This window comes from Bos javanicus, chromosome 16 (genome assembly GCF_032452875.1).
Source record: "Bos javanicus breed banteng chromosome 16, ARS-OSU_banteng_1.0, whole genome shotgun sequence".
Taxonomy (NCBI): Eukaryota; Metazoa; Chordata; class Mammalia; order Artiodactyla; family Bovidae; genus Bos; species Bos javanicus.
The window spans coordinates 44522270-44547090 of NC_083883.1; the positions used below are offsets into that span (position 1 = coordinate 44522270).

The window sequence follows — 24821 nt, forward strand, 5'->3', positions numbered from 1 at the left end:
TAACATACAAAGGCTTTTGTTTCTTTTAATCTGTTTTAACCTCTCACTTCAAGATTTCAGACTACTGGTCTGAACCTTCATCAATTATGTCAAACTCACCTTCCACATACGGACATCAAATGGTTTTTTAAAAAAAACATAGAAAATACTTTTCTCTCCGGGCACACAGGCCATGCACCCAAACCAAGCATTGCTGTGTATACACACTGTGCTGTCCATGCCAGGAAGCACAGACTCGTTTAAATAAATAGACAGATGTACACTCAGCTTTTCCTATTCCCAGACAGGTGAGATGGGTCTGATGAATTCAGCACTTAATTGGGAACCAGGGTCTGGTCAGTGGAGCTCTGTGGGTGGCATGGATTGCTACGGCCGGTGCCGCTCAGCCACCTCTAATGAACAGAGAAACAGGCTAGTACCCCAGGCTCTTCTGGAAGCTGTATGCTTGGGCTGTTGAGAGGGCAGTTAACCTCTGGCACTGCTGAGCCTTGCAAGGCCTGTGAGAGGTAAGTGGTTTCGCCCTGTGGGTCCCCAGTAAGCTGCTGATTCTATTATGCCCACCTGTGGGCTGCTGGAAACCCAGATTCTTAGCTCTGTCTCCAGAGTGAGCTCCAAAAGGCCGACAGAGGCCCAGGGACCTGTATTCCTAGGGCTCCTCAGATGTACCCAAGGCTGAGCCTGAACCATTTTCTGGCTAAGTACTGTCCGAGGAAAAGATGCCCCCATGCCCCTGACTCATGCCTCTGCTACCTAGGTCCTGGGGGCAGAGTCTCAAAAGTGAGTGTTTCGGAGAGGAGGTAGGTCTTTCACTACCTAAAACCTGCTTCAGGGAGAGGGAGGTTACACACAATTGCACAATTGTACCAGCTTGCCTCTTGATCCATGACCAGGGTGAGCTCAGTCAAGCTCCCGTCTTTCTAATGTGGCTTGAGAACCAGCATGCACTCAACCTGACGGGGGTTAGGGCCATCCCCCTCACCTTCACCCAGAGGTACAGAGGTCAGTAAGTAGTTGGGCTACCTTTTTTTTTCCTTACCCGCAAACAAAATCGCTTTACAGCAGAGATGAGAATTCCCGTATCCAGAAGTACCCTCCCTGAATCCAGAGGGCACCCAGGCCGCCTCTGGGAGCTGCCCAGAACTCAGTCAATGGAGAGCACGCAGGTGGAGGTGGTGAGCAGGCGTGGGCGCCCTGTCTGGACCGCCAGGCGCGGACACATGTACAGCGCAGTGGGAGCCTGGGGAGGAGGCAGCCCCCAGGCGGGAGAGAGGAGTCTTGGCTGGCTCCAGATCCACCAGCTGGAAGACTTGAGGTTATAGACCCTCGGCAAGATGCAGCCTGAGGTGTGCGGCTCACAGTGTCTTCCCATCAAAGCCCAGGGCTCTGATGGGCACGTGGAGGACAGCGCCCCGCCCCCGCTCTAGGATGCATTTCTATGTATGGCTGTTCAGTTCCTGAAACATTTCAAGTCATAAATAAATAACCAGTGTAAACAAAAGGCAGTCGTGTAGGTTCTTTCCCAAGGATGCAGTCCAGCCTTTTGGCCCTGGAGGGTAGCTGAGGGTGCTCGCCTCCCAAGACTGAGTTTGCTTGTCTCCAGGCGCAGGGCTGGGAGGGGCCGTTATTGCCTGTTATCTTTGGACACGTTGTGGGCCAGCCAGTTCACTTTGGTTTTCCAGCTTTCCCGGAGGGCTTCATTAAACTTCACTCGGAAGTGCTTCAGAGCCTCCTCCTCCGTTTTCCCCAATGCCAGAGAATCCTGGGGCAAAACCGAAGGAGTGGGTGTCCCCCTGACGGGCTGGGCCCTGCTCAACAGGGACCCCTGCCCCCCCTGCACCTCTGCCCTCTCTGGGCAGGTAACACCCCCTCCTCACAGAGGAGTCAGGAGAGCACCCCACAGCATCTCCCCGGGGAAGAGCTTCTTCCTTCTGACCCCAAAGCAAGGCAGCCCCCCAACCCATCCTCAAAATAACATGTCAGCTTGTGCCAGGAGGTCTTGGCCCCAAAGCCCCATGTGGACAGAGGACCTGGCCTTCTCCACTGGAAGCTGGCCGGAGGAGGAAGCAGGGGAGTGGCTTCATCCTGGGAACTGGGCACCAAAGAGAACACCAGGCAGGGGCTGTGGCCCCACCACCCTTCACTCCCCACCCCAGAGTCTCACAAACTGAAAAGACACAGGAAGGAAAAATATCTTTTAACCACAGAGGGAACCCTCCCGTGCAAGTGGAAATACCCTCAGCCTGTGGGGGACGGCGGGCGGGCCAGAGGAGGTACCGGCAGAACACGGGTTAATGCCGGCTGCTTCCTGCCAGATCCAGGTCCCAGGCCAGTGGGCCCTGTGGGTCCATCACACCTGGGGGTTGGGAGGTCTCAGGAAGTCGGGCTCCCTGGTCTCCTGCCCGATGGGGCCCTGCCTTGGCCTTTACCTTGAGATACTGGATGTCTTTGGAGCAGCTGAGCTCAGGCAGGCCTGCCGCCCGCATCAGGGCAAAGAGGTGGAGGAAAAGGAGCCCATGGCGCCGCAGGATGGTGTAGGCCCTCTCACAATAGCCCCGGAACCTGCAGGGAGAGGCCGGGGAGGGGGCTTTGGGTCCTTCCGGCCACTTCCACCCCAGCCAGCCAGCTGGCCGGCCCTCTCTTATCCCGGAAAGAGCCGTGTACACAAAGCCCCAGCTTCCTCTAACCCACCCCCAGCACTACCCCTCCAGGGATAAGCTGACTCCACCTGGGGCCCCCAGCACCACGGGGGGTCTAAGGCACTCCCACCTTTCAAACTTCTCACTATTATTCGTCTTCCCTTGCTGGATCACGTGGACAAAGTCATAGGTGAGGATGAACGGGACCCGCTCACGGTTGATTCCAAACTTGGTCTTGAAATTCCCCAGAAAGTGGCCGAAATCAATGTGGAACAGCTGAGGGGAGGGGAGAGCAAAGACTGAAAAGGAGTCAGAAAGGAGGGCGCCTGGCCCAAAGGAGCTGGGAGGGCTTGGAGGGGGTACTGCTGGCAGCTCTGTGCAGAGCACAGAGGCCAGGGCCTGGGGCCAGCCAACAGGCACACACCTGCCCGTTCTCTCGGATCATGATGTTGTCGCTGTGACGATCGCCAATGCCCAGCACATAGGTAGCCACACAGTAGCCAGCACAGGAGAGGGTGAACTCCTCAATGGCTCGATCCAGGGCCTCCCTGGGGGGTGGGGATGGAAACCATGGCCACGCCACTTTGCAGCTTCTTCTACTAAGTCCTTGTGCCCTTCCCTCTACTCTGGCCTTGTGACTTGCTTGCACAAATGGAACATGGAGGAAGTGATGCTGGGCTTATTCTGGAGCTGGGTCCTTAAGGCACCTTACGGCTCCTGAACCTTCCTCACTGCTACAGAGGGAAGCTAAGGCAAGAGAGGCCATATGGAGAGAGGCCCCAGATGTGCCACCCTCCAGGCAAATCAAGCTACCTGATGAGATCAGCTGCATGAGTGATTCCAGCAGAAGAACCACTCAGCTGAGCCAGCTCAAGTTGCAGATTTGTGATTTATGCTCCTAAAGTTTGGAGGCGGGGGAACGCTTCCCAGGTGGTGCTAGAGGTAAAGAAACTGGCTGCCAATGCAGGAGACATAAGATCCCAGGGTCGGGAAGATCCCTGGAGAAGAGTATGGCAACCCACTCCAGTATTCTCGCCTGGAGAATCCCATGGACAGAGGCGCCTGGTGCAGACATGACTGAAGTGACTTAGCAGCGGCAGCAGCAAAGTTCAGAGTGGTTGTTACATGGCAGTAACTAACCTATACCTGTGGGAACAGAGACGTGCCCCACCCCTCAACAGTGTCTATGGGATGGTCCTCGGGTGAGCAAGAAACCCCAGAGACTGTCACAGGCCCTTCTTGCCTTTGATTCCCAAACTCCACCCCTTGGGAAGGAGAGGCTGTCTGTCCCGAGGGCGCAAAACCTACCCAGGGTTCTTGGACTTGAGCCAGTTGAGCAGAGCATCCTTATTGAAGGCAGCCGTGGCCGCCATGTTGCTCTTGTTCAGCTGGATGTTGGCAATGGTGTCCGAGTGAAGCACCACCTCGATAAGGCCTGTGCGGTCCCCAGTGGAGAGGCAGCCGTAGGGGGTCATCCTAGCCGGGTGGGAGGAGGGGCAGGCAGACATAGTGGTCAAGGGCTGTCCCAAGGGCTGCTTGACCCTGAGGAGCTTAGCCCACAAAAGCCAAAGGAGATGCTACTCAAGTTGCTGCAAAAGAGGAGGTATGGGGAGGAGCCCTTGACTCCCAGGGCTCCAGGGAAGTTCCTTAGAGATATCATACCGGAACCCAAGATGCAGAGAGGAAAAGTCAGCACCTTGGCTAAGCCCATGTTTGTTCAAAAAGAAAAATCCCAGTGACTGGATGAAGAAGATGGAGCAGAAAGCCAGGGATGCTGGGGAGCAAAGGACACCATAGAGGGAGACAGGTGCCACGGGCCAGGGCTGGCATTCTCTATCCTCATCCTATGGCCCTATTGCCTCCCTGACCCCGAGTTTTAAACTGGTCCCTCTGGGTGGCTCAGTGGTCAAGAATACGCCTGTCAATGCAGGAGACAGGGGTTCGATCCCTGGGTTGGGAAGATCCCTTAAAGGGCGAAATGGCAACCCACTCCAGTATTCTTGCCTGGAAATCCCATGGACAGAGGAGCCTGGTGGGCTATATAGTCCACGGGGTCACAAAAGAGTTGAACATGACTTAGTGACTAAACAAAAACAACAAAATTCTTAGACCAGCCAGTCTTATTTCAGGTTGAGGCAGTCATGTCAGCTTTGACAGGGGGCCCCTGCAACAGGATACAGTCCTAGGCCTGGCACAGGCACACGTGGATGACTGGAAGGCCTCTCACCTCAGGTCCAAGCCCTCCTGCTTCCACAGAATGTCCATGAGCTGGATCATCTGCAGGGTCAGCATGTCCTGGCGGAGGTCTGCACAGTCGCCCCGGGGAGGAACGGCATGAGTTTCCGGTGGGTTCACCAATCCCAGCCATGCCCAGGCCCCCGAGTCCCGGGACTCTGTCTTTTCCTCAGCTCACCTTCCAGGAGTCCTCCGCCCCCAGCAGGGTCTCCCTCCCCACCCAGAGCAGTATGGCAGGGTGTGTGGAAGCCATGGCCTCCCTGGGTCCTCCCTGGGGCCCGCCTGCTCACCGTCCCCATTCTTAAAGATGATGCCCACGGTGCCGTCGCTGCCTGCCTCCTCGTTGCTGTACATGACCCACAGGGGTTTCATCTTGGAGTCCATGAAGGTGCACTGCTCCACGCTAAGGGGCAGAGAGCAGTCAGCAGCAGGACCTCCCCAAGGCCTGGGGTTGGCTTGGGGTTGGGGGAGGGGAGGCCCTGGCCGGGGCCTGGGACTTACCAGACTTCAGCCAGCAGGGTGCTGGGGTCGAGTGGGGACTGCAAGTGGGAGAGGGCCTCCAGGTAGGTCTCCTGGCGCATGCACAGGTGCATCAGCTCCTTGGTCTGGGGCTTGGTGGTCTTCTGGGAGCTCACTTTGACGACGTCGTTCAGGGCCTTCAGTTTGCTCAGTGCTTCCCCCTGGCCGGGAGGATGGGAGGGTGTCCTGGGTGGACTGTAAGGAGCAGGCTCTGAGCCCCTGCGGGGCCCACGGGGTTCTACAGAGATGGGAGGGCGCTACTGTGCCTGGAAGCGGAGCTCAGGCGGGGTCATGGAGTGCAGGCGGGGTTGTGGGGTGTCACACCTCACCTGCTTCATCAGCACTTTCATGTGGTGGGTGCTGCCCCGGCAATAGGCTTCCATGATAAGGCCGAAGCGCAGGGCCACCGACGGCACGTGCATCTCGGAGCTGGGGGGAGGAAGCGGGGGCTGAGCCTCGCCTGGTGGGGCCACACAGCCCCCTCCCAGACCCATAGGAGGCTGCCAAGGACACCCGGGCCGGCCATCTGGTGGGAAACGCGAGGCCAGCAGGCAAGAGGCCCCTCCTCCCCGTGGCCTTGCAGGTGAGTCCAGCTACCGGAGGTGCCAGAAGAGGAAGTGGCCGATCCTGCGATTGGCCAGGGCCCGGTCCAGCAGGAATTTGGTCAGCTCGCAGTCGAGGTAGGACTCGTACTTGAGCACCTGCACCAGCTGCAGCAGGTACTGGAAAAGCTCGTCGTCCCTGCAGAGAAGGGAGGCCGGCTGGGGCCTGGAGCTCCGCGTCTTGGGAGAGGGTCTGAGGCTGGCGAGGGGCGGGGCTGGGGCGGGAGGCCGGCCTCATCTGAGCAGACCCCTAGGGCAGGTCCCCACCCGGTGCCTAGGCCCCGGGCGGTGGGGGCCAAGCTGCCCTCTGAGGTTGAGGAAGCCCGCGGAACTCACGTTAGTTTCCGCAGGGACTTGATGGCGAAGGATCCCACGTGGCGGTCGGGGAAGCTGAAGTCTAGCAACTCCAGGGCGCTCAGAACGGGCAGTTCAGGCCAGGAGCAGAGCAGGTAGAGCATCTGGAGGAGGATGACAGCGGTCAGGGCGGGGGTGCGGGCTGCGTCTGGCTCCAGGCTCCGCCCCTCCCGACCCCGCCCTACCCGCCTCCGCCCCGCCCCGCCCCCGCTCACCCCGCCCTCCCGGGCTCCGCCCCCTCCCATCCCGGCCCCGCCCCCGCCGCCCACCTGGGCCACGTCCTCATGTTTGTTCCACTTAGTGACCAGCAGCAGCCGGGCTAGAGCCTCGGGAAAGTGCTCCTGGATCTCGTGCCGCATCTTCCACACTAGGTCCTTCTCGTGCTCGTACAGTTCCCCGGAACCCCGCCGCTCCAGGATCTCCCGCAGCTGCAGCTGCTGAGGGGCACAGGCGGGGCGGGGGTGGGGTGGGGGGCAGTGGTGAGGGCTGCAACCAGGTCCACACCCCACTGCCCACGGCCCCCAGCTCACCTCCTCCTCCGTGAAGCGTCCATGCTCTCCAAGCCGCCCCAGCTCCAGGATCTGCAAGAGTGACCCTGATATCAGCAGTGCCCCTGGGACCCGGGAGAGCCTGGGTGGGGGGCCCTGGGAGTCGGTGTCAATCCCTTGGCACTGCTGACTTCGTGGCGAGTGACCCTCAGTGGTGGGGATCGTCCCACCCACTACAGGGTGTTTAGCAACATCCCTGGCCTCTTCCCATGACATGCCAGGAGCATCTCCCCAGCTAGGTTTAACAACCAAAATTGTCTCTGGACATTGCCGGAAGTCCCCTGAAAAGACAAGTGGCCCCAGTTGAGAACCACCACTCTAGGATACATGAGGACTTCAGACAGTCAAGGAAGCCCTCAAATGTGTGTGGGGACCCAGCCCCCAGCCCTGGGCAATTCACAGGGTGCAGGGACCATGACCTGGGCGCCCCAGAGGCAGGGTGGGGACGGCTCATCTTTAGCCTTGAGGTTTCTGGGCAGGGTGGGCCCTGGACCCCAAATGGCGAGGACCCCCTCACTGACCTTGTCCAGGGAAGGGTAGTATACAGGGTGAGGGGCCACCTCAGGGAGAAAGATGACCAGGGCGGCTGCACTCTCAGTGTTGGGGTTACTCCGCACGGTCCCACAGGGGTTCAGTAGTTCCCCTTTCTCGTCTGGACACAGGGACAGATGGAGTTGCAAGGGGAATGTCGCCACGTCCGGATGCACCCCACACTCCCACCTCTCCCTCCTGGCCTGGGCCCACCTGGGACAGAGGGCCACATATAGAGACAGTGCTCGCCCGTCTTGAGCTGGTCCTTGTAGTCAAACAGCATGAGGTTGGCCCAGGCAATGGGGCAGTCCTGGGAAAGAAGCCAGGTGGGTCAGGGCCAGCCGCCCCAAAGGCCTCTGTTTGCTCAACTGCAGGATGGTTCCAGTCAGGCCACGCTGCCCTGCCCTCACCCACACTCCCTATGAGGCAGCCGGGAAGGTCAGCCACACTGGTTTCCTACTGCTCCCAGACACATCCCACCCTCGGCTTCTTGAGAAAGCCTCTCACAGAACATAGCAGCCCCAGAGAGCTGGCCCCAGTCAACCAGTGAGTCAGTGCAGTTCGGTGGCCAGTCACAGCCTGGTCCTGGTGACTCAGTGCTCGACCACCACTCCATCCCCAGCTGGCTGTTGACTTAGGCTCCCTGCTCCCTGGGAGGACACTGCGTTTTTCCTTCCACCCGAGGGAGAGGCCTCCAGGTTCCCTCAAGGACCAAAGGCCCAGGTCTAGATATCCCGAGCACCCCTGCTCATAAGCCCAGGATTCCAGCACCATCACACACCAGCAGGGCAGGGGGTGGCCAGTGGGGTGATGGGGAGGAGGCCGGGGTCTGCAGGCCCACCCAGACCCCATTCCCAGGATGTGTGCGTGCCAGCTGGGATGCTTGGGAGGGATGAACAGCAGCCCCAGGGGGCTGCAGGACAGGACCAGACCAGCAGGGAGTGACTCCCACAAGCTCCACCCACCGCCTTCTTGGACTTCTTCTTGGTGGAGCGGGCCTTCTTGGCCTTCTCGATCACAGCGTAAAGCGCGAAGCAGAGCCGGGCCATGCGGGGCAGGTCACAGATGTTGATGTCAAACTCCAGCCGCTGCTTCCACACGGGCTCCGAGCACACGCTCACCTCCGAGCTGGACACCGTCTTGCATAGCGTCTCATTGCCATGGAAGAGCCCGGCCTGCACCACCAGCTGGGGAAGGTGCACGCAGGTGACTGGTGGCAGAGGCCGGGCCCCTTCTCCCCCTGCATGCTCCCTTCCCGCTAGGGCTCAAATATCCTCCTGAAACATCCTTATTTCAAGTGGGCCTGAACCTCCCCAACCAGGTGCTTGAAGGTGGTCCAATAAGGGATGACTGGCTGCCTGAGGGGGAAAGAGTGATGGGGAGGGGAGGGTGGCGTGGGCAGCTCCCCACTGACTGTGGGACCCCGGGGCAGGTTGCTGCTCTGCTTTGGGCCTCCGTTTCCCTATCGGGGCTCAGGAATTCCAGGGGCCCCTCTTGGTCAAGCACACAAGAATTGCATGAGTCCCTCTAGACAGGGAAGGATTTAATACCCCAGATAACACCCTTCCCTGTGTCCTCCATCTCTGCTCTCACCCCCCCAGTCAGAAAGCTGCCTCCATGCACCCTTCCGTGATTCGTCTACGGGAAACCAGACCTGCCCTGTGTGAAGTTACCCCAGCCAGAAAGTGCTCCCCAAAGAGCCCTGGCTTCGTTGGGCCTGGGTTTCCCATTCTGCAAATGGGACGAGAAAACCTGCATCTCACAGGCCATCTTGAGGCCAGAGGAGGCGGGCATGTGTATGACTCAGAAGTGGGCCTGGCCCCCTGGCTCACTGGAGCAGCTCCTCTTCTGTGTCCATCACCTCCCAAGCTCCACATCCCTGGGCTGGGCCAGGCCCCACCACCTCCACCAAAGTCAATACCCAGAACTCACTGGGCCTGGTTTCTGCGAATCGGCCTCTCTGGCTGGCCGGCCCACCCCCCTCCCCCTTTCCTGTTTTGAAGTCGCTCACAACCACCCCAGGCAGGGATGCTGGGTAATGTGGTCAGGTGGCTTTCGTGTGACCCCCCTCCCTTCTTCCTCTGCCACCCCTTCAGGCCACAGCCACCGTGTTTTTGCAGAAAACACACACTGCCTGTGCCCTTCCCGGCCAGGAGCCTGCCCCTACCTTCATCCGCTCGTCGGCATTCACTTTGCTGCCCTGGATCAGCTCGATGTAGAAAGGCTGCTCCAGGGACCAGAGGGACACGGAGGAGGGCTGGGCAGGGTTGGGGGGAGAAGAGGGAGTTAAGGCAGAGGAATTCAGAGGAGGTCGATGAGGCCTGTGGCCACTGGGGGTGGGGTGAGGGTGTTGCAGGTTTACAGCCAGGTTCGGTACCTGCCCACAGCGCCATCCTTTACCAGAAAACCTGCCGTAGGGACACCCCCATGGCCCCAAGGCCCCCGAGCTCTGCAGGGCACACAGTCCTGCCTACAGGGCAGGAAGCAGGAGGAGCAGGAAGAGAGGGCAGCTGGAGAGCCAGGCCTGGAGGCTGCCCTGGGACGTCCAGACAGGCCCCCAACCCCAGCTCGAAGGCCCAATTCTCAATCCTGAGCAATCAAAAGGCATGAAACTGGGCAGGAGACTGCTGGCCCACAGTGTTGCTCAATAGGCTTCAGGGTTGGACCACGGGTGGGAGGAAGGGCTGGTGGAGAGGGTAAGAGCAGGGTGCTGGCTCACCTTCTTCATGGGGATGGGGGGTGGTTTGGTGCGTGGCTTCTGGACTTGGGGGGCGGGGTTGCTCTGCTCGTCCCGCATGGCGAGGATGGAGGAGGAGTGCACCATGGTCAGGTGCGGGGTCAGCCCACTGTGCAGGCAGCTGCAGATGTACTGAGATGGGGGCACAGGGTGAGCGGCCCCAATTGTTCCCTGGACTACTGACTACCTGGGGACCCCCCCCCCCACGCTGACCACTGCTCATGCCAGGCCTTCTGGGGTGGGGTCTCTCCTAGGCCCTTCCTTTCCCTGCCCACCTCCCTTGTTCATGAGGACAGCAAGTTCAACATGGGGACACCTTCATCGTGACGCCCAAGATCTGGCTTGCCGGGCTCAAGACGGGCTGAGGAGCAGCTCCCCCACCCCTACCCCCGACCCTGGCAAGGGCTGCGGGAGCCCAGGAATCCCTCCCAGCACCCAGCCCTCACCTGGAACTGGCAGAGGGGGTAGCTGCCGTACAGGTACTCGTGCTTGCCGTTCACCTGCAGCGTGTAGTCCTCAGGCTGCTCCACCAGCGGCTGCCGGAACACCGTGGCCTTCTTTCGGAGGGCACAGGCCATCAGTGCCAGGGGCACATCCTTGGTGGATACCTGGAAGGTGAAGCTCTCCTAGGAGGAGGAGGGAGGGTCAGCCCTCCACACCTGCAGGGAGCCCACAGGGCATAGGGGCACACGCGGGGTTGGGGGGCAGTGTGTGTGGCCCATCTGCATGTATTAGGCACACCCTACCCCCCATCTGTGAGCTCTGTGAGGGCAGCCTCTGATGACGGCACGTGGCCAACATCAGGAAATATCTGATGGATACATGAGCAGACTGAGAACCAGAGCTATCTGATCACTCTGCCTCTTGCAACTCGCCTGGTGGGAAGTTTGGCTGACCCCTCCTGTGCAATGGATAACCCACAAATACCACACAATGTTGTTGGAAGGTGGGTGGATCTGGAGGGCTGGTAGGGGACTGGGATTCTCGTAGGGGGACTGGGCAGCCTGCCTGCAGCACACAGGGCAGGCAGAAGCCTCAGCTCACCTCGCTGCCCTCAAACTTGACATTGACCAGGAGGACCCGATTGGGGACGCGCAGGGTGCCTGGCCCCCAGCTCCGCGCCGAGGGCTCCAACTGCAGAGGGAAGCTGTACTGCAGCCAGGCCTCCCAGCCCAGCTGCTGCCTGCGGGCAGCCGCCTCCTCGCAGAACTGGCGCATCTTGCCTCGGAAGTCATTCACCTCCGGGTCTTGCAAGGAGTCAAACTCGTGGAGGCCTGAGAGGCGAGGGAGCCAGGTCAGCGTCAGGATCAGGGGCGGGGTTGAGGGGGGGGGTCGGGGTGGGGCCCGGGGGGCGGGGGCAGGCCCGGCCGAGGGAGGACCGCCCGGCCCAGCAGGGCACCTTTGCCGATGAGCAGGCTGATCTGCGAGTTGATGAGCTTCTTCACGCGGTCACCCTCGCGGGCCACCAGCCGCAGGACGGGCAGGAAGGGCTGGATGTCGCAGAGCCGCCGCTGCTCGTCCTCCAGCTCCTGCTGCTCCGCCGTCTGGTTGACGCAGGTGAACACGTAGGCCTCAGGGTCACTGAGCATGTGGAAGAGCGGCTCGTACTGGGCTCGGTGCCATAACACCTGGGAAGACAGTGGCCCGTCAGCCCCGCCCCTGAGGTGGGCGGGGCCGTGGGCGGGGCCACAGGAGCCTCGGGCCGGTGGGGCAAAGCCAAGATTCCGGGACCACTACCCTCTCCATGCCTTGATCACTGACCACAGGGTTAGGGTCCACAGGGTCATTAGGAGTCGCTGACCCTGCCCTTCTATGAAGGGGACCAGGTAGGTGCTAACATCTGGAGCTGAGGGCCGGTCCTCCGGTCTCCCCTAGGCTACTCTGAGAGATGGCCAGCCAGACACAACCTCCAGGCACCCAGCTAATTGCTGTGGAGCTCATCACCCTGATCTTTCAACGCTGGCCACTAATTCAGAAAAGTTTAACACAATGAGGGGACCCTAAACACCTCTGCTGGCTCTGCTCAGTGTGTGGCCTTGGGTGGAGGTGTCCCCAGGGTGCCAAGTTTTAGTGCAAAGGTGCTCACCGCTGAGTCACAGAAAAGATGGAAAAGGAGAGAACGGCCCTATTTTTCTCCCACGGGGGATGGATAATTATGTTCCAACAATGCAACGGGACAGAACACAGGTGTGAATGGAACCTAAGGATACTTGTACCAAGGGCACAATGCTGTACCAAGATACAGCATTCAGTGGGGAGAAACCCCAAGCTGTAGAACAGTGAATGTCATTCAAACCCATTCCCGTGCTTGCTTCGGCAGCACATATACTAAAATTGGAACGATACAGAGAAGATTAGCATGGCCCCTGCGCAAGGATGACACGCAAATTCGTGAAGCGTTCCATATTTTTTTTTCTCTAAGTATTTGAGTTCAAAACTCCTGTATCTAAAGAAATACGGTTGGGGTCATTAATAAAGAAAATCTTTCTATCTTAAAAAAAAAAAAAACCATTCCCATAAAAACAATAATAAATGTAATTATTACTACTAAAATAATAAATTTTTATTATTAAAATAAGTAATAATTTATTATTATCATAAAACAATTAATGAATGTATTACAGTAATTAATAATTACTGTAGACCAGGACTTGGCAAGCTACTGTTTGCCAAGTTATTGGAAGACAGCCATGCCAGTTCACTCACATGCAATCTACGGTTGCTGCCACCCCAGACAGAAGAACTGAGTAATCGAGACAAACACCATATGGCCAGCAAAGCCCAGGATATTTACTATATGGTCCCTGGTATAAATAAGAATATTAAGAAACTGAAATTGAATTGGGATATGAGGTGAGACTGCAGGGACTGATATGTTTTATATTTCTGTGGTGTTGGAATTTTAATAACGTGTCTACAGTACTGGAATTTTAATAACATGCATGTATAGATAGCTCTGTAAGCAGAAAAATACGATTCACTTTAAAATGATATTTACATAAGGTTAATAACACAAAAAAGATGTTATAATGTTAACTCAGAAAAAGAATATAAAAATTCATAAAGAGAATAATCACAAAAAAACACTATATAGGAAAGAAAACAGGAAACAGCTAAAGCGTTAACTGTGATTGTCTCATATGGCTGGATCCTGGGTAATTCTTTTCCTTCTAACTTTTTCTTATTCTCCTAAATTTCAATGTGTCCATATACTTTTGAAAAGGAAAAAAAGAAATTTAATTTGTATAGAAACACCCAGGGGGACTTCATTGGTGGTCCAGGGGCTAAGACTCCATGCTCCCAATGCAGGGGGCCCAGGTTCAATCCCTGGTCAGGGAACTAGAGCCTGCATGCCGAAACTAAGATCCAGTATTTAAAAAAAAGAAAGAAAGAAACACCCAGGAAGGGAAGATTTTAAAAAATTAAACAAAACTCAAGTATGGTTCACTGCGTCTCCCCCCCCCCCTTTTTTTTTTGCTCCCAAGTGTTTTCAAATCTGGGGCTAAGGCCTTGTCCTCTGACATGACCCATGAAGTCCCACCCTTTGCAAGTGGGATAAGCCCTTGGAAAGGTCACAAGACACTATCTGCCAAATACCATCCAGACGTTTTATCCTTTGACTCAGTAATCCACCATGAAAATGATTCAATAAAGCCAAAAACTATTTCCAAAGATGCCGTTGACTATGACGACAGCTCTGAAGACAAAAGACCAGTAAAACTCTTAAGTGGCTGTGGATGAGCTGTGGTTTCAAACACGAGGGCAGAGTCATGGAGAGAATGAAAGGCCCCCCTGGGAACCAGTACCCCAGAGGTTTCACGGGAATCTAGGGAGGGACAACACGGCAACCCACTGTGGTATTCTTGCCTGAGAAATCCCAGGGACAGAGGAGCCTGTTGGCCCACAGTCCATGGGGGTCATTAAGAGTCAGATATGACAGAGCACTCATGCACGCAACATGCAATGATAAGGGCAGGAGCTGAATTTGGAAAGATAGGTAGATTCTAACTGTGGGTTTTAAAGAATTCTTGCACATTATTTTTATCTTTTAATTTTTTTTTTCAGCCACACTTTGAGGCTTTCAGGATCTGAACCCAGGCCCCAGGCAGAGAAAGCTCGGAGTCCTAACCACTGGACCTCAAGGGAATTCCCATGTCTTTTAAAATTCATAGCAGAGGATCTCAAATCTGAGACTGTGAGACTTTTTCTGTCTCTCTGAGTTCCAAGCTCTGAGGACTAGTTTTAAGGTCAAGATCGTACCTTCTTGATAGTGCTGAGGTTGGCATTTCGGGACACAGGGAAGTTCAGATAGACCCCCGTGGGGAGCAAGAAATCAACTGCCACGTTCTGATTCTCCTCCTTGGTCCAGAATTCCATGGGGCAGTCAACCCCGGGGGGCATCCTGCTTTTTCACTTCTCAGATACCAGTCGTCCTGCAAGGGAAGCAAAGCACAGTGAGGCCCTCAGGTGTGCTGGGTGAGTCCTTTAAAAGGACCCTTTGAAAACGCGAAGTCAGGACCTCTGCCAGCAGGAGGCTCAGGATGGAGTCCCAGCCAGGAGGTGGCTTGTGGCTCCTGCTGCCCCAGGTCACTGTCTAGGCTGAGCGTCCAGCCTCTCATCACAGGCGGGTACTGTGTCTGCCTCCCTCACGGCAGTGCCTCCAGTTTAAGACACCAACAGGACTTCCTGGAGTAGGAAATGGAAACCCGCTCCAGTATTCTTGCCTGGAGAATCCCATGAACAGAGGAGCCTGGCAGGCCAACTGAGCATGTCTACAGGACTTCCCTGGTGGCCCAGAGGTTAAGAACTGCCTGCCAGTACAGGGGACATGGGTTCGATCCCTGGTCCAGGAAAACCCCATATGCCACACGGCAGCTGAGCCCATGTGCCACAACTACTGAGCCCATGCACTCTAGAGCCTGTGCTCTCCAACAAGAGAAGCCACTGTGATGAGAAGCCTGTGCACTGACCCTGCTCTCCGCAACAAATTGAGAAAATCTGTGCGTAGCAATGAAAACCCAGCATAGCCCAAAACAAACAAATAAAAATTATGAAAGGACACCAACAAACCCATGCCAAATCACTTTTCTCAAGAACACACACATGGGAGACCTCACCATGGCCACTAGCCGGCAAACATGGAAAATGGCAGGATCACTGGGCAGACAACCCTGGATTTGAGAAGGACCGAAGACTAAAGTTCTTTGAAATTTTATGACCAGAAACCAAGCAGCTTTGACCATCAAACAAGTTGTTGAAATATCTTGAAGTGAAGTGAAAGTTGCTCAGTTGTGTCTGATTCTTTGTGACCCCATGGAGCATAGCCCACCAGACTCCTCTGTCTATGGAATTCTCCAGGCAAGAATACTGGAGTGGGCTGCCATGGCCTTCTTCAGGAATCTTCCCAATCCAGGGATCAAATCCAGGTCTCCCGCTTTGCAGGCAGATTCTTTACTGTTTGAGCTACTCGGGAAACCATACCAAACTCCCTCTCCAGCAAGTAACAAAATGTTACAGACACAATTAGAGGTCTCTGAGTCTCTACCCTGTTCTGGTTACCACCACCTGGATTCTGGTTGTTTACAGTTTCCATGCATGTTTTTATCCTTTTATTAGACTAAAATGTATCCACAAACGAGTCCTAATATTTTCCATGCTTTCAAAGCATTGTATGATTAGTGAGCCTTCTGCACCTTGCTTTTGCCATCTAGCATTGCAATCTAGATTTATGCATGCTGATACATGTAACTCTAATTCACTCATTTTAACTCGGGGGGACTTTTCACTGTGTAAATAAACCACAATTTATTTCCTCCCCCCTTCTTTTGTTAAGGAACTTCCAGGTTTGTGTCTGTTTATTTGGTTATTACATATTATGCTACAATGTATATTCTTGCACACATCTCCTTGTGTACAAGTGAGAGTCTTGGTGTTCTCTAAGAAAAATATAAATTTGAGCTACACGTGTAATGTCAAAGTTACTTTTTTAAAAAAGTAAAAAGACACAAATAAAATTAAGTTAGTAATCTATTTTATTTAACCCACTATATCCAAACTATGGGGCTTTCCAGGTGGCACCATTGGTGAAGAATCCTCCTGCCAATGTAGGGGACACAAGAGACATGGGTTCCATCCCTGGGTCGGGAAGAGCTCCTGGAGGAGGAAATGGGAACCTGCTCTGGTATTCTTGCTTGGAAAATTCCATGGACAGAGGAGTCTGGCAGGCTATAGTCCATGGGGTTGCAAAGGGTCAGTCACGATTGAGTGACTGATTATGCATGTGTCCAAACTATGGTCATTTCATTCAATGTTATCAGTGTAGAAAAATTACTCAGATAGTTTACCTTTCTTTGGTGTTAAGTGTTTGAAATCTGCAGTGTATTTTACACTCACAGCACAATTTGGACAGTAGGTTTTCATTAGAAATATTTCATCTGTATGTAGATTTCATACAACTTACAGGTTAAAACTCCTTCTGCAATGCGGGAGACCTGGGTTTGATCCCTGGGTTGGGAAGATCTCCTGGAGAAGGGAATAGCTACCCACTCCAGTATTCTGTCCTGGAGAATTCCATGGACTGTATAGTCCATGGGGTTGCAAAGAGTCGGACACAACTGAGCGACTTTCACAGGTTAAAAAAGTAGGCTCATCGACTCAAGTTGTTCCAAGTATACTTAAGTTTTTCAATAACTGAATCAAGTATGAATTCTTACATTTAAATGAATTAAATAAAATGTTTAAAAATTCCATTCTTGACTTACACTCTCCACATTTCAAATGTTCAAGAAAGAAACGTGGCTGGTGGCTGCCATATCGTACAGCACAGGTGATGGGTAGATGCCTAAGAATGGAGTCAGATCTTAAGTATAATCCATGACAAGGGGTAACCACATCTTTAACTTTGTAATCTCCATGTCTTAGTTAGCACTTGGCATTGTCCAATTTTCTCATTTCTGCCAAGCTGGTGGGCACAAAATGCTCTCGTTTTAATTTGCATTTCTCTAATTATCCATAAAATGTTTACCTTCTGCAAATAACAGGCTTATAAACTTTTCCCTTCTTTGTCTGTCACTACTGTTGTTCATTAGAAAAGACCCTGATGCTGGGAAAGATTGAGGGCGAGAGGAGAAGGGGACGACCGAGGATGAGATGGTTAGATAGCATCACTGATTCAATGGACATGAGTTTGAGCAAACTCCAGGAGATAGTGAAGGACAGGGAAGCCTAGAGTGCTGCAGTCCATGGGGTTGGACATGACTTAGCAACTGAACAACAAATTGTTGTTTAGTACCTAAGCTGTATCTGACTCTTTTGTGACCCCATGGACTGTAACCTGCCAGGATCCTCTGTCCAGCGATTTCACAGGCAAGAACAGTGGAGGGGTTGCCATTTCCTTCTTCAGGGGATCTTCCCGACCCAGGGATGGAACCCGTGTCTCCTGCATTGGCAGGAGGATTCTTTACTGTCTGAACCACCAGGGAAGTCCTGGGGTTGTCTTTTGCTTACTGGTTTGTAGGGTTTCTTTCTATTCTTTAGATTCAGTTCTTTAATGGCTTGAATGAGTTGAGAATATCTTCTAATTTGAGTCATCTTTTCATTTTACTTATGTGTCTTTTTAAGGAGCAGAAGTTTTGAATGTTGATGTAGTCAAATCTTGTTCCTTTATGTTTTATAAATTTTATCCTTTAAACAAATACTTCCTTACCCTAAGGTCACATCCGCTGAGATTGAAATGACTTTAAAAATAGCTGGAAGGAAATGCTTAGTTTGAGAGAGATGTTCTGGGGGCTCTGCCAGTGGGGCCCAGGCCTCACTCTTGGTTAGATGGAGAAGCTGCCCTGAGCAGCAGGACCAAGCATGCGCTACCATGTCACCACTGTTGGGATCCACTTCCTCTGATTGTAAAACCACATCCTACTCTGGGTTCCTCTTTCTGAGAATGGCCAGGCTAAAGGCACGTTTTTTTTTTTTTTTAATTATTCAAAATGTGGATGATCATCAGAAATTCTGGAAAAATCCATTGACAATGGTTTGGCTGAGCTTTGAAAGTCAGGAGCATTTTTGACCACTTGATCCTGAGGTTGAGATGAGCACCTGGGGCAGGAGCTCCCCAGGACTCTAGCCAGAGAGATGGATGGGGCTCTGGGACATAGACATCCCTCACTTCCCTGCTCTCAGCGCTGTGGGAAGCCTTTGACTACCCCCATCCATGAGGCATGCAGGGAAACCCTTTGATAATTAAAAACTAATTTCTGGGCTTCCCTGGTGGCCCAAGGGTTGAGAATCCACCTTGCAGTGCAGGGGATATAGGTTCGATCCCTGGTCCGGGAAGATCCCACATGCCTCGGGGCAACTGAGCCTGTGCGCCACAACCACTGAGCCTGTGCTCTAGAGCCTGGGAGCCACAACAACTGAGGCTATGCACTGCAACTACTGAAGCCTGCATGCCCTAGAGCACACGCTCTGCAACAAGAGAAGCCATCGCAGTGAGAAACCGCAACTAGAGTAGCCCCCATTCTCTGCAACTAGAGAAAGCCCTCGGACAGCAACAAAGACCCAGCACAACCAAATAAATAAATATTTAAAAACAAAACAACCCATTCCTAGAAGAGGAAGACTCGTGACGGTGTGGGCAGGACAGAATCAAATGCCAGACGGGACAGGAGAAAGATGGGGACTCTTTCCCCTTCTGTGGGCCCAGGACCCGGGGTGAAGTTACTAACAAGCCCCATTCTCCGTGAAGCCCAGACCCATCACTCTCAGTATAGATATGGGACTCAGATGCCAGCTAATCCAGAGACTTTAGAACTGCTCCAAGAATGCAGATTGGCACAACCACTTTGGAAAACTGGTTAGCAGTATCTTTTAAAGCTGGACACATATGCCCTGTGTGTGTGTGTGTGTGTGTATAGTTGCTCTATCGTGTCTACTCTTTGCGACCCCATGGACTGTAGCCCACCAGGCTCCTCTGTCCATCGCATTTTCCAGGCAAGTATACAGGAGTGGCTTGCCATTTCCTTCTCCAGGGCATCTTCCCGACCCAGAGATCAAACTGGGGTCTCCTGCATTTTTGGCGGATGCTTTACTATCTGAGCTTCTAGAGAAGCCGAAACACGTATGCCCTATGACCCAGCAGTTAATTCCATGCCAAGGTACACACGCTCACCAGAAATGCTAGCACATGTGTGCCAGAAGATGCCCAAAAGAGCATAGCACTGCTACTCATAACAGTCCCCAAATGGAAACGTGCCACATGCTCATCAGTAGTAGAATGGAAAATACTACTTCTTTTCCCCATGAAATTCATATAGCGGTTTCTTCTTCCCATGGAATGTGTATAGCAACGAGAGTGGATGATCTATAAATTCATCATATAAGTGAATCTCACAAATGTAGGGCTGAGTGAAAGACGTCAGGTACAAAAGACTGTGTGCTCAAGAGCCCATTTATAAGGAGAACAAGCACCGGCAGAACTAGTCTGCATAGGCAGATGAAGAGATAGGGGTTATGGGGAGTGAGGAGGGCAGTTACCCCAGGGAAAAGGGGCACAGGAGTGCTGGTAATTTTTCATTTTTTTTTTCCCCCTGGGAGCCAGGGACCTTTCACAAACTCATTCCACTCTCAGTCCAAGTGGCTCAGGTGGGTTGACTTCACTCCTGGGTCCCCAGGTAGCCTGAGACCCAGGCCCAGCTAATCAAAGCCCTGTGTCTTCTCTGGCCTTGGGGACTGGACAGGAAGCAGGAATGGGACGTAGGCCCAACCAATTGTATCTTTCTGGCTACACTGATTCCAAGATGGGCATGTGACTATCAAGTCCATCCAATTGGTTTTGACATCTGGGCTTCTTTGGGGACTTTTTCCTGGGGGAGGAGAAAAGACAGAATATCTACCTAGAGTTGGGCTTCCCAGGTGGCTGAGTGGTAAAAAAACCTGCCTGCCAATGCAGGAGACCTAAGAGACATGGATTCGGTCCCTGGGTCAGGAAGATGCCCTGGAGGAGGGCATGGCAACCCACTCCTATATTCCTGCCTGGAGAATCCCATGGACAGAGAAGCCTGGCGGGCTACAATCCATGGGGTCGCAGAGAGTCGTACATGACAGAAGTGACTTAGGACACGCACACACACCCTAGAGCTCCTGGTGACCACCTGCTGCCCTGAGGGCCGGGACCTGAGAAAGAAGCAACGTGGAGGAGAGCAGAACTCTGTATGGAACGTGAAGCAGAGTCCTGAGGACAGCCTGTGATTCCCTGGATCCAGCCATGCCTGAAACTACATTTCACCTTGGACTTTTCCATTCTATCTGCCAAACTCCCTTCCCTGCCTTTTTTTGTTGTTGTTAACTTAAGAGTAGTTTGAGGTGGGTTTTCCATCACTTGTAGCTGAAAGTATCTATTTCCATGACTAAAGTAGCACATTCCTTTTGGGAAGCTTCTAGTGTTTGGAGAGTTCTTTGCTTGGAAACTGGTCCACCTCTATGAGCCAACCCCCGTCCTTTGTGCTGCCACCCAGAGGCACGTGGAACTGTTATCTGCTGGCCTTTCTGAAGGATGGTAGTTCCTGCATGTCTGTTCTCCCCACAACGCAGATTTAGACCCTTTTGCCAAAGTTTAGTATTCCAAGAAAACAAGATGGGGCCTGGCAGGCCAATTGTAGAAGAATGTTCTGGGCACCAAACTCCCATTTGTTTGGCCTAAAAGTATATCAGGTTTCCCGCCTCCACTCTCCCAGCCTACCCCACAGAGTGTTCTCTGGTAGCCACATCACCAAGCTTGGGGGCCGCCAAGCCTCCAGATATTTCTCACAGTAAGCCAGGGTCTCCCAGCCTATGTATGCACCCAAGCTAAGTCAGCGCTTCAGCCTTGTCCAACTCTTTGTGATCCCATGGACCATAGCCCACCAGACTCCTCTGTCCCTGGGATTCTCCAGGCAAGAAAACTGGAGCAGGTTGCTACGCCCTCCTCCAGATCTTCCCAACCCAGGGATCGAACCTATGTCTATCTGCATTGGCAGGTGGGTTCTTTACCACTAGCACCACCTGGAAGCCCCTCCCAGCCTGTACAGGAACACTAATGTCCTGAATCTGAATGCAGAAACTCACAATTATTCTCATGGAATAATTTGCACTCATGAATGGAATTTCATCTCACAGAAATAATCTGTACTCATGTGTTATGAGATTTGACACTTCGTATATATCACTCAGGCTGAGATGTATTCGTTTATTCAACTAGTATTTATTAAGTGCCAGGAATCACAAGAGGTGCTGGGAACACACAGGTGAATGAGACAAAGGGTCCCTCTCCAGAAAGAGCTTACACACCAGTAGGGGAGACACAGTAGACAAGATGGATGTTTCTGCAATGATGGATCAAGGTGGTAAATGGCAGATTGTCAAGTGATGATGCGAAGAAGGACAGCAGGAGGGGCTACCACATGCAGAAGGTGAGAAAGACCACTGTGAGGGGAGGACATCGGGCAGAGGACCTGGGTGAGCCATCACGTTCAGAGCCGACAGCAGGCGGTCCCTTGCCTCTGGAGCATGTGGGACGGTGGGATGAGATGGGCTGAGGAGGTCAGCGGAGGCCAGTCTCATTGAGCCTTCACAGGGAAACACCTGGCTTTCACTCCAGGAGTGATGCACAGTCCTGGAGAGTTTTAGGCCAGGGAGCCACCGGATCTGATTGGCATCTGAAATGATGCTGTTGGCTGTGGCTACGAAGGGCTAGACAGTTGCAAGCAGGCAAGAAGGAGAGTGTGGGGGAGCTCATGCTACAGATGACGGTGGCTTGATCTAGGAAGAGGAGATGGAGCTGGTGAAAGGAAGGGAACCACATACATCTAGGAGCTGGTGGGGGGCAGAGGTCATCAGATGGGGGACAGTGAGGGAAGGAGCAAGGATGACAGGCAGGTTGAGCTTGGGAGACTGGCTGGATAGTGGATATTTACTGAGACAGGAAAGTATACTGGAGAAACAGATTTGGAGGGGATTGAAATAGCAAGAGCTCCATTTCAGACACACTGAATCAGAGTTGTTTACTGAGCACCCCAGTGGAGACATCCAAGGGGCAAAGTCACAGTAAAGCTCAGAGGAGACTTCTTTGGGGTCATAGAGACATCACTTGGGGTCAGTAGGCGGCCATGGAGCCATGGGGACTGGAGGGTGAGTGAGGGCCAGGACCACCCTCCGGGGACCAAAATGGGATGGACCTAAGAAGAACAACGAGCCATCCTTCTCACTCCGAGTTATCCAGAATTTTGAGAGAGGGCTTTTCTATTTATCTGCATCTGATTCATTCATAAAAGATCAAAGAAAACTGGACCAGAAAGAGCTCGCTTCCTTTCACCTTCCCACTTCCGGCCAGCACCATCCACAGAACAGCTATGGGGCAACAGAGCCATCCGGGCTGGGGGTTTGCTGTCCCCATCCTCTTTGCAAGCTGTTCCAAGACATTCCTGGATAGATGCACTTTCTTTGGCCTGAGAATGAAGAACAGTTTCTCAGCCGTGAAGGTCTGAGGGGTCTGACCTGAGTCTTAAGCGGTCAGCAGAGGAATTTCTCCAAAGGTTTCGCTAAAAGGACATCCGCCAGCCCCATCCTTCCTTGTACCTCAGGAATGTTTCAGGGGGCCCTAAGTTATTTCTAAATGTGTCACTCGCTCAGTCATGTCCGACTCTTTGCAACCCCATGGACTGTAGCCTGCCAGGCTCCTCTGTCCATGGAATTCTTTGGGCAAGAATACTTGTGTGGGTAGCCATTCCCTTCTCCAGGGGATCTTCCTGACCCAGGGATCGAACCTGGGTCTCTCACACTGCAAGCAGATTCTTTACCATCTGAGCCACTAGGGGAGTAAGTTATTTCTAAGAGAAAAGGGCAATTAAGGGATGTAGGATCCCAGAGCCACAAACGGGATGGGGAGTGAGCCTGTAGCCCATACGGGTAGCCCAAACGGCCCCTGGGCTGCCAGACCAGCTGCTTGTCCCTAACTCGGGACAACTGAATGATCCCTTCGTTCCTGCTGAAACTCCACTGTGTGTTGGGGGGGCGGGGTTGGGGGGCTCAGAGCATCTCCTGAGTTGGCTAGACTCTGCCTTGTCCCAGTGGCCATCCCAGATGTAGCCGACATGCTCACCAGGAACTGCTGCTCAGCCTTTGTCAATGTAAAAACTGTCATTTTTGTGTTACAGTCACATGTCCTGGGAAACAGCTTCCCAAGGGAACACATGAGTCACTCTCAGCAGGCTCTGCGCAAGGGATAGGCAGCGGGAGAAGGGAAGTTGTGTCCTGCTTGTTGGAGTGATAAACAGCCTTCTCCCAAAGGGATGCCCTGTGCCTTCGGATATTACTGTAAAGCAAGAGTCTAGCGGTCCCACTGCACCACTCCTATGAACCTGCATAGAGAGAGACTTTCATGTCCTTAACCTGAGGACAAAACCTCTGCCCAATGTCTGGATTTCAGAGACTAACATTACAACCCAATTAGCCCAAGGGAAGGAGCCTCAGTCACAGAAAGTTGTAGAAGGTGGTTATGCCCACAGTCAAGGATCTACAGTAAAGTGGAAGCAGTGAGATTTTATTTTCTTGGGCTCCAAAATCACTGCAGACGGTGACTGCAGCCATGAAATTAAAAGACATTTGCTCCTTGGAAGGAAAGCAACAACAAACCTAGAAAGCATATTAAAAAGCAGACGCATCACTTTGTTGACAAAGGTCTGTACAGTCAAGACTGTGGTATCCAGTAGTCATGTACGGATGTGAGAGTTGGACCATAAAGAAGGCTGAATGCTGAAGAACTGATGCGTTCGAACTGTGGTGTTGGAGAAGACTCTTGAGAGTCCCTTGGACTGCAAGGCGATCCAACCAGTCCATCCTAAAGGACATCAACCCTGATTAATCACTGAAAGGACTGATACTGAAGCTGAAGCTCCAATACTTTGGCTGCCTGATGCGAAGAACTGACTCATTGGAAAAGACTTTGATGCTGGGAAAGACTGAAGGCAAAAGAAGTGGGTAACAGGATGAGATGGTTAGATAGCATCACTGACTCAATGGACATGAATTTGGGAGATAGTGAAGGACAGAGGAGCCTGGCGTGCTGCAGTCCATGGGTCACAAAGAGTAGGATACAACTTAGCAACTGAACAAAATAAGTATCTGCCATCCACCCAAGGTGGGAGAGGAGGGGAGCCAGCAGCCACGTGACAAGGGGCTGGGGACCTCAGGGCTGGCCTTCTATATCACACTGAACAAGCAGGGTCCACATTGGGCCCCTTGACCTGGGTTTATTTTCAGGACTTCTCAGCCTCAAAAAGTCCTGTTGCTCCAGGCAGCCTCCCACGGAGAAAGAAATGAACACTTTTCCTGTTGCCCACCTTAGATGGAAAGTGCCAGCAAATGAGTACACGAGAGGCGGAGTGGAAGATGCTTGATGCTTTTACTCACCTCCTGGTGAACCTTCTGTATGTTTACTCCAAACGAGTTTCCAGGAACCACCACCCTGCTCTGGCTGCTAAGAGATCCTCCAACCACCACATCCCCCCAGAGACCCTCAGGAAAAAGAAGGTGGGGCCCTCCTCAACCCAGAAGGCTGCAGATCCCAAGTCCTTATTCATTCCTTCACTAGCCTGTTCATTCACTCAAAAATGTTTATTTGAGCACC

At 53.2% G+C, this 24821-nt stretch overlaps 1 protein-coding gene and 1 non-coding gene across 10 annotated transcripts in view; one reads left to right on the forward strand and one right to left on the reverse strand.

Moving 5' to 3' along the window:
* Nucleotides 1-11: 11 nt before the first annotated feature.
* Nucleotides 12-24821, reverse strand: part of PIK3CD (phosphatidylinositol-4,5-bisphosphate 3-kinase catalytic subunit delta) — a 61457-nt gene continuing 36647 nt past the window's right edge. For 5 of the 9 annotated variants that reach the window (XM_061382798.1, XM_061382802.1, XM_061382801.1 and 2 more), the window contains exons 2-23: nucleotides 14423-14595; nucleotides 11562-11790; nucleotides 11207-11436; nucleotides 10609-10788; nucleotides 10145-10294; nucleotides 9593-9682; nucleotides 8391-8612; nucleotides 7639-7735; nucleotides 7416-7546; nucleotides 6877-6927; nucleotides 6616-6783; nucleotides 6329-6450; nucleotides 5988-6131; nucleotides 5720-5819; nucleotides 5373-5551; nucleotides 5162-5274; nucleotides 4864-4942; nucleotides 3945-4112; nucleotides 3061-3184; nucleotides 2767-2912; nucleotides 2427-2559; nucleotides 12-1759 (exon numbers count right to left, since the gene is read on the reverse strand). In XM_061382798.1, the coding sequence (XP_061238782.1) occupies nucleotides 1622-1759; nucleotides 2427-2559; nucleotides 2767-2912; nucleotides 3061-3184; nucleotides 3945-4112; nucleotides 4864-4942; nucleotides 5162-5274; nucleotides 5373-5551; nucleotides 5720-5819; nucleotides 5988-6131; nucleotides 6329-6450; nucleotides 6616-6783; nucleotides 6877-6927; nucleotides 7416-7546; nucleotides 7639-7735; nucleotides 8391-8612; nucleotides 9593-9682; nucleotides 10145-10294; nucleotides 10609-10788; nucleotides 11207-11436; nucleotides 11562-11790; nucleotides 14423-14563 (3135 nt within the window). In that variant the 5' untranslated portion in view covers nucleotides 14564-14595 and the 3' untranslated portion in view covers nucleotides 12-1621. The other 4 variants (XM_061382803.1, XM_061382805.1, XM_061382806.1 and 1 more) reach the window with 3 other exon arrangements.
* Nucleotides 12467-12573, forward strand: LOC133228309 (U6 spliceosomal RNA). The gene has a single exon (XR_009730167.1). It is a non-coding gene; the product is annotated as a U6 spliceosomal RNA (small nuclear RNA).